The 20,678-nt window shown below is 25.8% G+C and overlaps 1 protein-coding gene across 5 annotated transcripts in view; it reads left to right on the top strand.

Moving 5' to 3' along the window:
- The window catches only part of LOC107457247 (Ecdysone-induced protein 75B), a 137,570-nt gene that overhangs the window by 100,736 nt on the left and 16,156 nt on the right, over positions 1 to 20,678 (top strand). For 3 of the 5 annotated variants that reach the window (XM_016075360.3, XM_016075362.3, XM_071182235.1), the window contains exon 2: positions 18,688 to 18,776. In XM_016075360.3, the coding sequence (XP_015930846.1) occupies positions 18,688 to 18,776 (89 nt within the window). Of the gene's footprint in view, positions 1 to 12,741; positions 13,514 to 18,687; positions 18,777 to 19,922; positions 20,139 to 20,678 lie in introns of those variants that run through there. The other 2 variants (XM_016075361.3, XM_016075365.3) reach the window with 2 other exon arrangements.

Raw genomic sequence — 20,678 nt, 5'->3', positions numbered from 1 at the left:
TATTAACCAATAATTTTAATATAATTTTTTTTTTAAAGTTTTTAGTCTCTATAAATCTTATTAGAAATTCTTATTAATTTTTTTATTGTTGCTATTCTAGCAAAATATCTTATTGTTATTTTTTTTTTTTTTTTTTTTTTTTTTTTTTGTAAATCAAGTGAAATAATTTTATTTTATTAAGTTTTCTTCAAGTGCAGTCAAGTAAATTTGAAAACTTCCTTTCACTTAAAAAAAAAAAAAATTCCAGGAATAAAACCTTGTGACAGTAATCACAAATATTTTCGCCAACTGTCACACAAACTATTCTGAACGCTGTCGATTACAAAGAGCCAGACAGCGAATTACCTCACCTATCAAATATTTGCCATTCTGAAGGAAAAAGACTCAATGAAATGAATATAACTCTTTGAAAAGGAGTCCATAACCCCCAGATACGCAACCGCCCATTTCCAGGGCTCATCACGAGACGTCTATTGTCCAATAGAATCTATGATTCTCACCTCAAATTTCACTTGAATAAGAAAAGACTAAATGGTAATGAGTTACAGTAAAGACCTCACCTTTTTCCTTCATTACATAAATGACAAAAGAAGCAAAAGTGGTCATTTTTTGAGGTCAAGGCAAACAAGCTGCCGAGGTGAAAACTCTTCACGCGAATGTTGTTTGACTACAAGCATCACTTGTTAAACAGCTTGTTAATGCTATTTATGTCAGAATTTAGTATCTTCCCTTAAAAAAATTTAAGTTTGGTGAATAAAGTATGCCAAAACCTTGTTTAACGGATATCTATTTGTTGTCCTTTCGTATTGTTCTAAAATAAACCATTTTTTAAACGACCAACTGAGATAGGTTCCAACTGTTGCTATTATATAGTTTATTATTAACTAGTTGAATTTGTTCTAAAGTATGTTTCAAAGTTTCATTCAACAAGCAACGTTGTTTGCAAATCTTTATGTCATTTTTTATGTGAAATTTAGTATCTTGCTTTTAAAAATTTAAGTTAAATGAATAAAGTGCGCCAAAACTTTGTTTAACAGATATATGTTTTCGTTTTGTATTGTTCTAAAATAAACCATTTTATTAACGGCTAACTGAGATAGATTTTAACTGCTGTTACTATTTAGAAAATTGTAAACTAGTTCAATTAACTTTGTTCAAAAGTAAGTTTCATATAACAGAGAAACGTTTTCTTGCAGGTTTCATTACAACTTAACTTCTTAAAAGAAACACTTTACTGTATAAAGATACTAAAATTGAATGAAATCTTATATTTTCTCGAATCTCAAGCAAAAGGTTCAACGGCAGGTATATGCTCCCCTCAATAAATATAAATCTATATCCCCCTAAATATTTCAGACAAATTATTAAACTTTTCGTGAATTATCGTTGATTAAATTCCTTAAAAGTGAAAAATAAGAAAGAGATTAAAAAAAAAAAATAGTTAATCTTTTTGCAGGTATTTAGCGCATTTAAGAATTTTTTTTTTTTGTAATTTAATTTCGCCCCCCTCCCTTTTAAAAATTCCTGCGATGCCCATGATGCTAAGTTTTATGGATTTGATTACTATTTTTAAATATATGTGTATACGTTTTGTTAATAAAGGACACGAATAAATTTATAGGTAATGCAAATAACGCATCAATTATTTGTACTAATCCTACCGAAATTTGTTATAATTTTTTTATATTAAATTAACTACCCAGTATTCTAGAACAACGATTAAACAACTGTGTTAACTAAAAGATAATGCATGAAATATTATCATACCACGATTCACTTTATAATTTACTTAGCAATTCAATCATTATTTTAATAGTATTGAGTTAACTTAACTTTTGCTTTGATCTGCACTATCAAAATTCTTTTAGTTATTTTCAAAAGTTCGTGAATCGTATGTTGAAAACAATATACGGTTAAATAATTTCCTTTAACGTAACATAGAGTTTTTTTTTTATTAGTTCTAATTTCTCTAAAATTAACTCTATCACAAACTTTTGGTGATTATATACATAAATAAAAATAAAATAATTTTTTCTTCAAAAATGATGATTATTTATTTTTATTTTTTTAATTTAGGGCAATTATGGTGGTAGCTATTTAAGTTTGATGTAACACTGTTATGAGCTCTGTATTCAATATTTGTGATTTAACTTAAAGAAACAAATGGATTTTCAGCTTAATTTAAATATAATTCAGAATTTGTATTTTCTAAAGATGTTGACACATATGCAGATGTAGAAAAACGAAGTCATAAATAACATTGGGGAACAAATTTTTTTGTTGCATTTATACAAATACTTGATCTTCCATAATTCGGATGTAGGGATTTCAAATTTGAAATTAGTTTTGCTTCTAAAGCTACAGATTTTTTTAAAGGACATTTTTAGTGTATTTTTTGTCGAAATGTGTAAGTTTAAAAAAGTTATAAGTAACCGAAAATCGCTTGAATGTTACCTCATACTTCTAGGGGAGTTAGGGCACACCATCAGGATTAACATTGTACAGGAGCTCATACCCTGAAATATCGTAGTACTCTGCTAAGGGTGCTTCCCTATTAGGGCTTGTTCAAAAGCACACGAAGAAGCAGTTCATAACGAGGAATCATATTTCTTGCATCAAATTCAATTACAACGCACTCAAACTATTTCATTGTACATAACTTTTCTCTTTAATATTTTGCATTTTAAACTTAATTTGATTATTTATATCGATTCATTTATATGCTTCAATAAAATGATAAAGTTGCTTATTATTTCATTGAAGCTTAAACATAAGCTTGTTATTTTTTTACTTATTGAATTCAATTTATAGCTGAGCGATAACATTTAGTTTTATCTGAAGTAAAAATTGACGTTACTTTCGACATAAGAAAATATTTGCGATTGGGAAAGATAACTTGCAACATATTTTCAATTAATGTCTATATCATCAGCAGATTTTGTTTAGTTATCAGTCCTTCAACTAACTGCCTTTAATTGGGCCTCACAACTTCGTGTCCAATGCAAGAGGGAAAAAGGTTAAATCTGTAAAGATTATCATTAAATGGACCGGTTGGGGCCTGACAGTTTGTTCCAGAAAATCTCTTTTTTGCTTTCATCTCGCCCAAAAATTTGATAGAGGCCTTCAATAAAACAATTATACTGGGGATTCTGCCCAAGAGGTGATTGCTCTTTCAGAATGTTGTTATGGCTAGTTGGGGGAGATGGGGTATATAAAATGGGGTAGTATTTAGGGTTTGGGGGACCTACAAAAAAAAGAGGGTCACTTCTATCCAAAAATGTCTTGTAACAGAATTGTGTTGAAAGCAATTGCGGAAACCCACAAAAAATATTTATGTTAGGTATCTGGTATGTTCCATTGATTTTTTCTTGTAGATGAGGTACTTGTTGAAGATTGACATAGTAGCAGACGATTATTTTCAAAGACATAGTAGCAGACGATTATTTTCAAAGAACAGAATTTAAATTGCTGTTGAAGATTGACGAGTCATATTTAACCAGGTTGGCAAAAAGCATGAAATTAAAAAAGGACATATTGTATTGGTAGTTCACGTTTTCTCCTTGTTTGTTTTTTGAAAGAATCAGTAGAACATTATATTCTTTTTTTAGTTGAAGTTTTTCCTATGTTTTTTCTCACAAGGTGAGATTATTTTCGTTAAATTAAGCAATAAAATTTTATTTGTTTTTTGTTTCGCAATATTTCTTCTGTGCTACATTTATGTTATTTATTTAGTAGTTAAGAATAAAATGTTCTTTTTGGTAATTGCAACAGTACTGATTTTAAAAAGGAATCAGTTCTAGATTTAGCCCCTTTAAAAGTGCTAAATGAATTAATAAAATGCAGTGAAATCAGCCAAAATAGGATTAAAATTTTGGAGAGACGGCTGTTTTCATGCTTGAGCCTCTTGCTAAAATATGTTCTAAGTTCCGGCCAGCAACAATAAGTAAAAATTTTGAAAGGTTACAAACATTGAATTTTTCATAATTTGAGTACTCTATTAGAAATTTTTGAATGTATCATTTGAATTGGCTGAAACTGTAATAAGTTGCTAATTTGAACATTATTATCTTGCAAGTTATTCTCGAACGTGATAACACGATAATATAGTTCAACATTAAAAAAAAAACATGGTCCAAACCTCAATAAGTTTACACTATAATATCGTTCAACTTGAAAAAAAAAAGCGTGATACAATTTAAAACCTATATAAGTTAGCTTGATCATATGGTTCGACTAAGTTGAAACGATGGTTCAATTAAAAAACCTCAATAAGTTCGCAGCAACGTAAAATTTACCGTATTTCTGGCTCTATGGGAACACCAAAAATCTCGGTAATTTTTACGGAAGCGCTTTGGCAATGATTTTGGTAAAATTAGCAATAAAATCTGGTTTTATTATATGTTATAAAATTTGGTAATTGTGGTAAAATTTGGTAATCATATCATGATACCTTAAAAGTAATTTATTCGGTTAAATTTACATTTTATTTTTGTAAATTTTATTAAATGTGTCGTAATAAGAACTATAATTTAGAAAAATAGAATTTCCGATTAACTGTTGCAGTATGAACAGAAAAGTTATAATATTAATGATTAAATAAATAATCCCAAGAAACTGAAGCGGACTTAACTTTAAAAATATACAGATTGGAAATAATAGTCGATAGATTGCCTGATGCGAATGACAGGTCTGGAAAATGGGCTTCTATTTTTGAGCGCTTAAAACATGTTGACTGTTATTTTCAATTTATATACTTTTGAAGCGAATAAAATTTTTAATCAAGTAATAATAATGATTACATGAATAATAATGATTATAAGTGAGCTTATTTTGATGAAACAAATATAAAAATAAAAGATATAAAAATATTTAATCTGCTGATTTTTCTTTACCCCTTCCTTCTCTTGTCACAAAAAGTCGAAAATTTACAAAACTTCTCACTTTTTACCAACAGTGACATCTTTTGTGGACGCCCCCTTGTTAAAAAGTTAAAAAAGAAAATATTTTAAGATTACTGCGTCGCGATATTCTATTTTAATATCAAACCCTACTATTAATTAAATAAATACATTTTTATTGTTTTCATTGCGGCCTCTTTGGTTGGAAAAAGCATACTTCTGTTGAAAAAATGTTCGAATAATATTTACTTTAGCTGATTCCACAAGCCTACTTACAAATAAATATTTTCATGTGGCTAGCTATAACGGTTGGACGCTGCGCGACACAGGTTCTAAAAAGGCGACTCCAAGGTCATAAAAAGAGCCGCGTATATGACTTGCCTTTTTTATTAATACACCCTTTAAAATAATTCTTGAAAAGTTGAATGAACGACGAGCTTGCATCAATCTGTGCTTTCCAAGGTCGATCCTTGAGGAGCGACGAACCCTGCTTTGTCTGTTGACCTTGGTGAGGCTCGAGAAAGATTGCCTCCTTTGACATAGTGATCTGGAGAGCAACCAAAAAGGCAGGTTGGGTCCTCTTTCTTATGCAAGAGCCCCCTGCCAAACATTTTTTTTTCTCTTTATTTAGCATCAAAGAGATTTTTTTTTCATGGATTATATTTAATTTCTTTCTTAAGATTGTTATCAATAATTATGTTGTCGGTAAGGTGCAGAACTTGATTAGGATTTTTATCAACAATTATGCTGCCGGTAAGGTGCAGAACTTGATTAGGATTTTTATCAATAATTATGCTGTCGGTAAGGTGCAGAACTTGCTTAACCTTTTGCTGGTCGGAGAAAGAGCTACGTTTTTTTTTAGAACACTTTGGGTGATTAATTTGTCTTGCGATCCTCCAGAATATCAGTAAAAGAGCAGAACTGATTAAACGTTTTTATTTGTAAACATTTTTTAGGTAATTACGGCCTAGGTCAATAATTTTATGATCAACCAGAATAATTTTAGCTTTAGTATCATCTTGAATGTTTAATGAATAATTTTGTTGTTGATAGCTGGCAGAACCCGAATGCAGTCTTACGTAGAAAAAAAAAGCTATGTTTATTTTTAAATACCTTTTGGGTAAATAAGGAGTTTGAAGACCTTCTACAAATATCATTAAGGTGATTCGAGTTTTTTTAGTCATGCAAAAAACCATTTCTGATTTTAATCATTCTTTAGGTATTTAAGTTATTTTATGGCCTTAAGAATATCATCAATTTTAGTATCATCTTGAGTATTTAATGAATACTTTTATTATCGGTAAAGTGCAATCCGTTTCCTAATCATAGAATGGACTGTTTAATTTAATCACTCTTTATGTTGATTAAGCTATATTACGACCCTCCAGAATATCTTTTGTTCTAATATTCAATGAATTTATAACATTTTATTTAATGAATAGTTTTGTTGTGAGTAAAATCCAGAACCCGATGACTCTTTTACAAATCATAAAAAGGATATGTTTATTTTAATCACACTTTTGCTAATTAAGATGTCTTACTCTCAACTCTCTTTTACCCTTATACTGACTTACTCTTATTCTCATTAAGAAATATTACATTACCTAACGTTATGGAGCATAAATATTTATTTATTTATTTTCAAACATTTATGTATATATTTATTTATTTTTGAATTCAAGCTTATTTTAAAGGCTATAAATTGCCTAAATTTTCCATTATTTTATTATATATAACACTCATTTTTTTCAATTTTAATTTAAACAATATATACATATTATATTAAGACAACTTATTTTATAAATATATAAAAGAAATAATATAATTCAAAACTTTATCTAATTGTAATTTGTAATTGCCCAAGAATTTGTTCTTTTTTTAACTAAGTTAATTGGTGTAATTTTTTATTCCAAATGAAAATTAATTTTTTTTTATATTAGTGGAAAGAATAACAGTTAATATTAATTTGTTATTAATTTTCAATTGATAATTATTCTTAAAATATATTATTTATTTTAAATAGATTTCTCAAACTTATTTAAAACTATTTCCCAAACTATTTAAAGAAAGTTTCTCGAATTTTTTCGAAATAGATTTTTAAAAATACTGAAAATATATATATATATATATATATATATATATATACCCGACAATTCATTCTGTGCATTTGAGTTCGACAATAATAATTACTTTTCTAAAAATCATAGTATTATTAGTATATATTTTAATAAATTAGTATTATTACATTTTTAATTATAAAAAGTATTCCTAGTACTATAAGGTGAACAACCAAAGTGACTCGTGTATATGAGGGTTATGGGAGGGGTGGAAATCGAGGCAGTTGGCACTTGAAATCGCACGCAAATAAGTAGGCTCTAACAAAAACACATAGGTCAGTGACATAAGTCGAGCAAATGCTATACTTCGAGGAAAAACTTTAGCATAATTATTTAACCAATCTGGTTGTTATGGCAACCGATATCTTTATGAGGTGAAAACGATTGCAGTTCACTTTTTTATATCTTTTTTGTTTTTGTTTTTTATTGAACATTTATGCATTTAAAACTATATATNGACGAATGGTCCGATATACTACTCAATTAATGTTTTTTTCTTGTATTTCTATAATCATTCTATAATAAAATTATATAAAATAAAGCTAATTGGTTTTTAATTTATTATTTTTACTCGTTAAAGAATGTTAATTTAATTTAAAATTTATTTGCCAAAAATACATAAAAATTTATTTTTGTTCGCTAGCCATTTAAAAGCAAAACATTGCTAAATAAATAACATTTGTTTTTATCAAGGCATGTTTGGCAATTCTCAATCACCTTGGGTTTCTAATATATTCTTAAATAACTTATTATGAAGATAAGGAAATAGTTAATTAGTTTTGAATTTGTGAATAATTATTTTTTATTTACTTTGATACAGAATTATGTAATAAATGTATTAGGCATTTCTAAAAAAAATATTAATCATATTTTCACTTACAGCGAATTTTTTATTTTAAACGAGCATAATTTAGAGAGGAACTTATATTTTTATTAAATGTCGAAGAATATTATGTCCACTCTAATCGATTTTTTAATCTTGATTAATTCCATTCTTTTAATTTTCCTGAATTTCTATAATATTTACGAATGACTGATGAAGTATTTAAGGAAAAGTTAATAATTCCTAATTAAGTATTCTTACTTCATTTAATAAAAAAAAAGAATCAAAAAATATTTTGTTAAAAAATACAAAAGAATATTTCATCCTTTTTGCATATTTTTCTTTCAAACGAGAGTAACTTATTGAACAACAATTGATTTTATTAAAAGTCATGGAACTTTGAATATGTCGATTCTCTATTTTAATAAATTCTAATCTTTTAGTTTTTTTTTAATTTCTATAATATTTTAAAATTACTTATGAGGTAGTCAAGAAAACAGTAAATAATAATTTCGGATTAATTATTTTGCTTAATCTAATAAAAAATTTCTATCTAAAAAAAAAAAAAATTTCTGAAAAAAAATCTTATTTTCTCCTTTTTTATTTCGAGCAGCCTTAAGTTAACGAGCAACATTTAATTTTATTAAAAGTTATTGAACTTTTTGCCCACTTTCAAACTTAATCAATTTTAATCTTTAAGTTTGATAATGAGATAAGAAATTAAATAATTTAAGAAACTACTAAGGAAAAGTTAATAAGAAATTTTTTTATATTTTTTTGCTAAAAACGTGCCTATTTAAAAAATACATAAACATATTTTCTCCTTATGCAAGCTTTTCCTTTAAACAAATGTAACTTAACGAGCAACATTTAATTTTGTTAAAAGTCATGGAACTTTATGAGCCTTCTCAAACTTAATTCTAAATTTTTAATTTTTCTGAATCTCTTTAGTTTTAAATAATTTATGAAATAATTGATAAAATTTAAGTTTTTTTTTAAATTTATTTTAATAAAAACATATCTATTTAAAAGTTATTTTTTTTAAAAATACATAAACATGTTTCTCCTTATGCACGCTTTTCCTTTAAACGAGCATTACTTAACGAGCAACATTTTCTTTTATTAAATGTCATGGAACGTTGACATTGTAACGATTTTCAGAGTGTGCGTAACCACCGTAACTCTCGTATCGATCCCCCTATGTCGCCTAAAAGTGACTTCACCAGCGAGCATGCAATCCAGAATGAGGATTGGGAATACCGTCTCCTGTATCCAGGCAACTGAAGTTCGATTTTCTGGCATCGCTCTTAAGTTGCTGTCTATGCAATGTTTTACATAAAATGCATTTAACAATATGAATAAAAGCTATTGTTATGTAAAGTTCGAAATTATAGAGTTACATTTTAACATTTAATAGAAACTGTGTTCACACAACAATTTATAGCAGAAAAATTTTTTTTATGTTTTATTGTAATTTTTGTTCTTTTATTTGTTTACAATGTTAAAAAACGTTACAAATACTGGAAATTTATTTATTATTTTTTTTTTTGGAAAATAAATATACGTACGTTAAATTTTTGTATTATAGATTTTATAATTTTTATAATACAATTAATAATATAATTCATTTCTATGCTATTATTTTTAGGAAACTTACGTAAGATTTAACACAAAAATTGTGTTAACACAACAATTTATTGCAGAAAAAAAATTTTTATTGTAATTTTTGTTCTTTTATTGTTTACAATGTTAAAAAACGTTGTTACAAATACTAGAAATTTTAATTCTTATTTGTTTTTTTAGGAAATAAATATTCGCATATTATATTTTTGTATTATAGATTTTATAATACAATTAATAATATAATTCGCTTCTATGCAATTTTTTTTATGAAACTTACGTAAGATTTATCTAAGGTCTTCTTATTTATATTTAGACTGGACTTACAAAATGAATGTAGTATAATAAATTAAACGATAACAATGTAACGAGTTTGAAGTACAATTTAAGGACAAGACTGTAATAACTTTTACTCTATCAATTTTTATTATGGACAACGGGAAAAAAATGTTAAAACTGCTGAAAAATAATTTTTTTAATGTTATTTTCCCTCTAAAATAAAGGAATATATATATTTTTGTATTCTATACCTTGTTATTTATATTTCTTATTCTAATAATAATAAATAACATGGTAGTAAAGAATGTATTGTATCAATTTCAAAACTGTTGAAGTAAGAATGGAATGAAGCGATTAAATTCCAAATAATTTAATCACATGTTGCAATATCACGAGAAAAAAAATTTATATTAACTATCGATATAATCTTAAAATATTTTTATGCATTTAAAGTAACTAATTGATCTATATATAAGAATAAAACTTTTTTTTTTAATTTCGACTGCTGATAGAATAAGAGTGCTAGAATAAACCTATTAAAAACGTTTAATATGTTTTAAAACTTATTTATTTTTTACTTTAAAAGATTAAACTGATATAATGTAATAGTTTTTTGTATTTCTCCAAAGCTGACAAACTATGAAATGCTAGAATAAAGCTACTAAACACAATAAAATTCCCGCAGCACTACAATGATATACGATATTAATTGGCGATAAATTAAGACTTATTAGTATTTAAAACGATTAAATTAAAATAATAAAGGAGGTTTCAGTTTTCTTTTCCTTTCTTATAAAGCGTATAATATAAAAATACCGGATTAAATTAATTAAAAACATTAACATGCTTTGTATTTAAAACTATTTTATTAAAACAGTTTAAATTTTTTAAATTTTCTTTTCATTTCTTATTAAACGAATGAAATAAAAATGCTGGTGTAAAGCGATTAAAAATAGGAAAATAATTTGTCTTTATAACTACTTAATGGAAGCAATAAAGAATGCATAAAATTTCTATTCATTTCATGTAAGGCAGATAAAATAAAAATAGTCTATTAAAGCTATTGAAAACATTAACATGTTATCTAAATAATTTGTATTTAAAACTATTTAAAAGAAATAATGAAGAATGTATCAGATTCCTATTCATTTCATGTTAAACAGATAAAATAAAAAATGCTGTATTAAAGCGATTGAAAACATTAACATGTTAAGTAAATAATTTGTCGTTAAAACTATTTGACTAAGTAGATAAAATAAAAATACGGTATGAAAACGGTTAAAAACATTAACATGTTATGTAAATAATTTGTATTTAAAACTATTTAAAAGAAATAATAAAGAATGTATCAGATTTCTATTCATTTCGTGTTAAACAGATAAAATAAAAATGCTGCATTAAAGCGATTGAAAACATTAAGATGTTATGTAACGATATGAATTTAAAATTAATTCATTAAATAATAAAGAACGTGTCAATTTTCTTTTCATTTCTTATAAAGCGAGTAAAATAGAAATGTTGTATTTAAGCGTTTAAAAAACATTAACGTGTTATGTAAATGTATTTGCCATTAGGGTTCGTTGTGAAATGAATGCTGGTTGGCGAACGTGACGATTAAAAAAGGTTAAACCCGTGTCAGTCACTCTCTCCGCGCCCTTGAAACCATTTTCTTTTCACCCTTTTTTCTCCCTCTTCTTCTAACCTGTTTCAGAGTTTTGTCTTGTTTATTTGTTTTTCTTAATCTCATTTCCCTCCTAATCACTGATTTTCATTCTTTAAGAATACACCTACACTTGTAAAAATTGCATAATTTCCAATGCTAAGCATATTAATTTCATTTTCCCTCTTCATAAAAAAAAATAAAAATAATGTAATATTCTTCGTTATAATAAATATATATATATATACATATGTTTTTCGATTATTTATATACATCGCTATTTAATTACATATATATATTTTTTTATTTACACAGCTTAAAATAGCATAGTATATTTTAAATTGCGGGCTAATCATAATGACCAATTTAAAATTAGTTTGAATTTAATGCCTTGTATAAAATTTATTTCAAAGCAAATCGTTTTGAATAAAATAAAAATTTTCAGAGTTATTTAGAATGCTAGGAATGGGTAAGATAAATGTGTAAAATTTGATTATTTTTAAAAAATATATAGTAATATCTTTCCTTATTTACGTTATTTTTATGACAATAAAGAAAATTAAAAAAAAAAATCTGGATTATAAATAATATAAAAATATTGGTTACTCGTTGGCAATTAAAATAAGAAAATAAAAAAAAATATGGAAAGGAAAGATACTGTAAGATGAATAAAAATAGTTGATTTTTAATTGCGTAAAATCCTTAGACTTGGTATTATATGTAAATTTTATAATTTATTTAGACTTGAATTTAATAATAATTAAATTCTTTTTCCAAAAATCATGTTTTTGAGTTTTACAAAAGCTATAAAAATTATTTTTCTTATTCTATGTTTTCTGCTATAACATTTCTTATATTCCCGATCATAATTTTACTAAACAAATCTTGCCTTAATATAATTTGTTTTATATATATATATATATATTAACTATGCTTTAATTTAAATCAATATTTTGCAAAATTATTAAGACTACGAATTAGCATTTTAACATTACATCATTAAACTAACTTTGTTCATAAAACTTAGCTATTTGTTTTAAATACATACTTAAGTAAATAAGAATGTTTAAAATGATAATTAGTTTTAATCCTTTATGATTCGGGAAAATGAACCTCATTATAATCCAACTTACTCTAAAGGTAAAGATAATGGAAATGAGAGTGTATTCTAAAATCCCATGACTGACACATAACTAAAACCCAGATAGATACTCTCACCTCGCATTCTATCAGAAACGCGATGGAGGAAAATCGAGAGTATCGGAGAGGCCTAAAGGCAGAAAATCTCAACTTTCGCCAAAAGGAGCGCCAAAAACCCGAGCTTCTGACACACTGATCAAAGTTACAACAGAATAGAAGCGGTGTTGGTAATCGACGGTCATTGAACCTCTGACGGTAGGCGTGGCCTCTTGCAAGAGAAATCCTCTTCCACCAATGGACGGAACCCTAACATTTCCGAGCCGCATTGAACTCGCATTCCCATTGGCTCCGGAAGCTTCTTGCCGGCTTTCGTCTTTCCAAAAAAATAACAAACTGAACTTGAAGCTAACATTGAAGCGAAAGGTTCTTCTTTAATCATTGAGTTGCTAGATTCTGGACGTACCGGTTTTGTGAAACTACCACACCTGAACGAATCTTTGGGCATAACATAGCCTACCTAACAACTTTCACTGTCAGTTCAGACCTTGAATTCGATACCGGCACATCATCTGTGATTGTTTTCCCTCCGCGAAGGATAATGTAACTACGTATACTTTCTATTTGTATTTATGGTGTATCAAGGATTTGGATTTTCTATTTACATCACATGTTGCTGGTCAACGTGTGTTTACCACAATTTTTGGATGCTGTAATTTTGTGAATTTGATGAAGAATGAGAAATTGTAGGAATATATTTTGTTACGAGAATTTTTAAACCTCATCAGAGTTTATATTTGAGATAAAGTTTTTATATTATCCTTACTGGTGGCTACTGCCTGTGATCTATTGCCGTTTATTATTTGTCTTGGATTTTTTCTTGTCAAAATGATTCTAAGTGAGAAAGACTTGCAACTTTTAAATTCCCTCCCAGCCTCAGTGCCTGAACAGGAAAAACGGGAAAATGACCTGAAAATTGGTAAATATTTATTGAATAATATCATTACTTATCTATCTGTTCCTCTTTTTACTGATAAATTCTTTTATTTAGCTATTTGTGAGCCTTTGATTGTCAGAATTTGATTTAAGTAAAACCAGACTTTAAAATATAAATTAGAGGTTGCCCCCTTAAAATTAAGCAAAATATTCAGAAAATTAGTGAATATAAAATGTATTCCAGTGTAAATTTTGTTGATCTTTTTTACTTTTAAAAACTTTTATTTAAATGAAATTAAGACTAAAAGTGTGGGGAATGATAAAATTACATTTAATCTTCTCTTCTCTATAAAAATGAGCTGCTTTTTAAAATCATTAACTTTTTTAAAAATATCAAATGAAAACTTAATTTTAAAAAAAAAATTCTATTAAATATAGTGTAGTACTTGGGATTTCTCTTTTTTAGCAAATACTCAGTTTCAAAATAATTTTAGCGAAATGTTTATCGTGATCTTATGTTTAAAAATAATTTTGATGTACTCTTTTGCAATACCTAATAATGTAAACAACAAGTATTGAATTTGCAGTTTCTTTGTTTAAACTCAAAAACTTTGTTTTTTTTTCTGATGAACCTTAGTTTTGTTTTGTTTTTTCTGATGAACCTTAATATTGAATTATTGTTAACGTGAATTTTTCTTGTTAATTAGATTTAATTTTTACTAGCTTCTACAAAATTGCAAGTTTTAAGAATAGTTTAAAAAAAAAACTGCTGTTTCATTCTTATTATGAAGTTTTATTGTATATATTAGTTTCAACGTCTATATTATATGTATAGATTATGTTTACTTTGTCAACTTTTTTATTATCGCATGGAAGACCAAATTGTTAATTATCGAAGTCAATTAGTTGAAATGAGACTGAAAAAAAGATTACCATTTGAATAACGAGCATCATTGGAATAACGCAGATCGTCTGTTAATAACTTGTTAGTGTTTTTCACGAGGAGGCCGCCATATTGTTAGGAATACAGGATGCCGGGAGAAAACGAAACTCCCAAGGTCGATGGCCGGATGCGAAGAGTTTCCATGACAACTGCGTTACTATGGAAACAAAGATGGCGGACTAGCGGTGATAGTGCTGAGAAAAGTGTGGGCAAAGTTTCACTGTTTGTTACACTGTCAATGCCCCCTGTCAACAGAGATTTGACCTAAAGGTTACTGACCTACTGATTTCTACATTTTTGGGTATCATCAAAAACAATTAAGTTCAATTACCGATAACACAAAAAAGCTCAGCTTTCTAAAATATTTTCAGAAAAATACACAAGTATTCGGTCAATAACCTGAAATCTTATAAACATTTCTGTGGAAAAAAATTTTTTTTTCATTTTATCGCAACATAAATTATAATAGAAAATAAAATAATACCAAGAAAGTAGAATTAATTAAACCTCAAATCTTACATTGTCATAAAAGCTTTTTTTTAAATTTTATTTATTAGTATTTTTTTTATTTTAGTTTTAACTTTGCTAATTTTAATTTTATTTAACTTTACTGTTTGAACATTTAATTTCTTTTTCAACTGTTTTTTTTTATTGTCATAAATTTATTTGTGTTCATTTTTTTTATTACATACAATTTAATGGGTTTTTTTTAATAAATTTTATTTTGAAATTAACAATTATTTCTCGAAAAAAAATTTTCATCAATTTTTTTTATCCATTTTGACTTTATTTTCTTTTCTTTATGAACTAGATATCTATCATCTTTAATGGTAGAATTATTACTAACGTTATGGAGTTAAAAATTTTTGTAGTTAAATTTTTAGTTTGCGCTATTATATATTAATGCAGTTCCATAAATGCAAATGTGTTTTATTTAATTTTAGTAAATAGTGCAAACTATTTCTGAACTGAAGGTGTGGAATAATTTAAATAACTCTAAAAAATCATTAATTTTTTGTGTGATAGAAATTTAAAAAAAAAAAAAAAAAAAAAAAAAAAAACATTTTTCATAAGTTTCTAAGGAATTTAATTGTGGGGTAAATTATTTTTAAGATCGTGCTTTTGCTATTTCCGATGTATATAAATTCGCAAAAATAAATTTATCTTCAATTTATAACGAAATTATTGAGGAATGAGTCAGCTCATTTTACTCAGCATCTCCCGACGCCGGTCACGTGAGGTCATTAACCGCCTTCGGTCACCCTAACTGTGTTTTGTCCACAAATTTCCATGACCTGTGCAAGAAAGTTAAATTTCCCTCCAACTTGAAATTATTTTTTGTTAAATAAATTCAAGATCAAAAGTATTGATCAAAGTTCTACGTTTTATCCTTTCAAAAAGGCATTACGTAAGGAGTGGGGTAATAATTAAAGAAACGTTTTTTCTCTTCTATATTATTATGATGAAATTAGGTAATAGTAATTTAATGCAATATGAATCAAAATTTAAAATTTCCCGTGTTGTTTTATTACCTATAATTTATATTAAAGATGAAATATAACTACTATTAAGTTTTTAACTTTTATATAATTTTTTAACCAACTCTAGTTACTATGTTATTATTACAAAAATGTTTTTTTATGAATTTAAAAATTTTTGAATAATTTAAATATTGTTAAATGTCATATGTTTTATTTATTTATGTATAGATATATTCGTTTATTAGTTTTATATCAGATAAAATTTAAAAGCTTAATGACCTTAGTTCATATACTTAGACAAAGGTTTCATATATGAAATTATCAATACGTTTTTATATTGCAATTTTTTTTTGCAATTTAATTGATTTGACTGTATCATATATTTAATGAAATCATTTTCTTTTTACATTTATTTTATACTTTTTTTTTTAAATCAAAAAAAAAAATTTTTTTGTTGATTAAATAATCCTGAAGTTCATTGACCTTTCGATGTATCCCAAAATACTACTTATGTACATTGCTTAAATATAAATATTTTATCTTATTTAGGGCATTTAAAACAGCTTTTAAGCATAAATTATAAATTAATTTTTTTAATTAAATATTAAATATATGTATTATATATATATAATCAGATTTAGAAATCTTTATTAATCATATTAAATTTTAAAACCATTGTAAGAAAGAAAATAGTTTTAAAGTAATTATTTTATGATTAGTTTTCAAAATAGAAACAAACTGTTAAGTTATTCCATTATCTACATTGCGACCAACGATATATCGTTGAAACTTTTTCATCTGTATCTTTGTTTTTCCTGCAAGTGTACTTAGCACTAGGTGAAAAAAAGCATACCATGCTTTTTCATCTTTCAGTATTTTTGAAAGGAATTTAATGTTTTATTCTGTATTACTGCTATTACGTTTGAATAAATTAACACGTTATCAAAAATTAACTAATTTCCATATCATGTTAAACTATAATCTTACTTGAGAATTTTTATAAATATATTTATTTACTACGATTAAACGATTATTTTTCTAGTTATCTTTTTAAAATAGTTAATTTCACTATTATATGCGAAAGTAAATAATAGTGAATTCGTTACAATTTTATTCGTAATTGATAACTAGTAGATCTTAAACTTCATAAATTCCGTTAAGAAGTTTAAGATCTACTAGTTCGTTCGTTCGTGGTAAGATCTGCTAGTAGACGCAACGTTTAAAAAAAAAAAATTATTGAATATGTTAAGAAATAATATAAATTGAATATGTTTGGAAATAATAATGAACGAAACACGTTTGGAATTTATATGAATTGACTATGTTTGGAAATAATAGGAATTGAATATGTTTAAAATTTATGTGAATGCTTTAAAAAAAAAATTTTTTTTTTTGAAATAAAATAAATTGCAAATGATTGATTGAGGGAAAATGAATGAGATTGATTTATAGTATTAAATGCAACGTAACAATTAGCGTCAAAAGATCTATAATTCGAAGTTAAAGCTTATTACTGCGCATATTTATTTTATTATTATTATCTCATATTTACTAACTCATAGATGCTCACATAAATCATGCCTTTAAAATTAAATATATCTCCTCATGATGATGAAAGCTTTTTAAATTATCTGCCCCAGTTTGTTTTTTTCCCCTGCCTTTTCCCACTTACAACATTGTTACCAACTACACTTCCGATTTTAGATGTGAGCTACGCGCGAGGTCATTGAACTCGAGCGTTCATCTACTACTGTCACAAAGGAGCGCACTCTAGCCACCCCCGATTTCAGCTAGTTCACGAAGGGGACATTTTTTTTTAAAGCGTTTCATCTCCCCCACTCAAAAAAATGTATCTAATTTATGTACAAGAAGATATGTACAGAAAATGATTTGTAATTTTTTGCTCTTACTATTTTTTTTTTTTTTTTTTTTTTTTTTTTTTTTTTTTTTGTATGCTAAGACAAAATTGTTATGATAATATATGCATATTTAAAAAAAATTCTTGAATTGCGGTTAAAACTGAAATGTAAGTATAATTCACGAACATAATGCAAATAAAATTTCTGGTTAAAATAAATAGTTGTGAATAAAGTAAGTTGTATGTGTGAAATTAAGAAAATAACTTTAAGTTTATCATTTTTTAATGTATTTAATATCATTAAAATGTAAAAAAAATATTTTTAAAAGAAGATGACTGATATTTAAAAGCATGGCAAGTTTGTTAAAATTATTTAAGAATTTTTAGAAAATTTTTTTCAATAATAAGTAATACTTTAACGACTTTAAAAAAGTAATAATATGAAGCTGGACAAATTCTTAAAATATTATTAATTTGTAACAATCCGTAATAAGTAATATAAAAATGCGTTTACTTCAAAAATGTTATATTAAAATATTGAAATTTGTATTATTGCATTTTGTTATAAACAAAAAAAATTGTATTTTACATTAATTTCAAAATAGTAAAATTGAAGTGAAAATATTATAAAATTAAAGCAAATTAATGCAATTTTGTGTAAATGTCCTCGATCATAAATTTTTTGTATATAGTTCCTAAATAGTAAAAATGTTAAAATGAAAGCAAATTAATGTAATTTTGTGTAAATGCCCCCCTCAATTATAAATTTTTTAGAAATTTATTTTTGAGTGGAGTTAATATTTGACGGAAAAATTGTTTTCGATAAAAATATTAAACTGTTACGTCTGAGATAGGTATTAAAAATATATTTAAGAATGTGTTGTTGTTTTGTACAAAACTGAAAACTAAATTTCTTTATTTTGTTCTTTTTGCAGAATTTGATGGTACAACAGTTCTCTGCAGAGTCTGTGGTGATAAGGCTAGTGGATTTCATTATGGCGTTCATTCTTGTGAAGGCTGTAAGGTAAGCAATACAAAATCCACTTTAAATTCAATTTGAAATCAAGTAATTTTAATACATAATTTATTTATTTTTCGAATTTGCAATTTTGCTAAGTTATGTGTTTGAAATTGAAAATTACTGATTAAAAACATTTAAAGTATCAATACAATGTTATTTAATATATTAAAAAAAAAGAGTAGAGTTAAGTATATCAATGTATCATTAGTAGTTGGCCTTGAAATCATCCCCTCCTTGAGGTGAATGACCTAGCATTACGATTCCAAGATCTTCTGGAGTATTCTTTAAGAGGTCGTTGACCCATTCAAAACTATCTTCGATTATGGATTATAAAAAATTGAATGTTGATATATATATATATTTATTTATTTATTAATTTACTTTTATTAAAATTTCGCCACTTATAAAGAATATTTTTTTCTTAATAAATGAACAAGAAACTAGGAACACACATTTTTGTGATTAAATGATTTTAAATGTAATAGGAAGGTTAAACAAAATTTTTTTTTTCTTACTTAAATTGGTAAAGTTTTTTTTTTTTCATACTCACTTCTGAAATGAGAAATTTCAAATGAAGTTTATTGATATATTTAAATATTTTTAGTGTCTGATTAATTTAGCGCATTGCGAACTTATAAATGACGCACGCTTTTTTCCTAAAGAATTAAAATCGATATATTAGTTTATATTTAACGAATTTTTTATAGCAATAAAATATTATTTAAATTTACAGTAAGTTTAAACTAAAAATTTCTATGCTATATTTTGCTAATTTAAAAAAAAAAATAATCAAGTATTATTTAATGGACTTACAAGAAAATTTTTATTATTTATAGACCAAAAAAAAAGAAAAGAAAAACATGATTTTTCTAATAACGAGAATTAATTTTATATTAACTAAAATACTTGAAATAGAAATTTTAAACATTCCTTTTTTACTTTTCTATATATATAAAAAACAAACAGTTTATGATATTTTAAAATGTAAGTATTGGGACTATTTATAAACAATTATTTAATGAAGTACCAAATACCCAAAGCGAATCACGTGTTGTTCACGAGAGTCATTCATTGGTCATTGCCCTGGAAGTAGTCAAGAAAGTGATTGGTTGTTGTTCAAGTTCAGGGTTACCCGTGATGCTGGGGTTCAACAACCGCTGTGAGTTCGTCTGCTTCCTGTGTTATTCTGAATGTAGGTTTTTGTTCTAGTGGTGGCAACAGAGTTTGTTAGTGCTTTGGATTTTATTAAGCTTTCGAATATTTCTTTACTTAAGAAGTTATTCACTAATTTTCTCCTATTGATGAATTTTTTTTTTTTAAATTTGTCGAAATCTCAAGAAATTTATGACAGTGGATAAATGCAAGGTCTGATATGATTTTTATGTATTATATTATTATTATCCACTTATTATTTTGTGCATTAAATTATTATTATCCACTAAATTAAATTGCATTTATACATTATATTTAGTATAACATTATACAACTCTAAAATTTACCACGCATTTTTGATAAATTTTAATTGTATCCTTCCTATAGTTTCTATTAATAAATTTGTGAGTGATTTTTTAAATCATAATTATCGGAAAAACCATTTAGATTCTAAATATCTAATTATATTTAAATATTTTGAGTTTACAATATTTATAGATTGTTTTATATTTTTGTTTTGTATAAATTTTAATTTCACATATTTTAACAGTAATAACTATAATGAAAATATTTAATAGTTAACGTTCTGTACATAAAGGTGAAGAATTATTAATTATTTTATCTTTCGCCACATTTGTTGCTATCGGAAATTTTATATTACAACTAATTATGCAATAAAAAAAATGAAATGTTCTTATTAATTAGAAACTTACATTTGTTGTAGTACAGTTTTTCACATATTAGAAGTACGAA

This window comes from Parasteatoda tepidariorum, chromosome 6 (genome assembly GCF_043381705.1).
Source record: "Parasteatoda tepidariorum isolate YZ-2023 chromosome 6, CAS_Ptep_4.0, whole genome shotgun sequence".
Lineage (NCBI taxonomy): Eukaryota > Metazoa > Arthropoda > Arachnida > Araneae > Theridiidae > Parasteatoda > Parasteatoda tepidariorum.
This window is presented reverse-complemented; position numbering and strand designations above follow the sequence as displayed.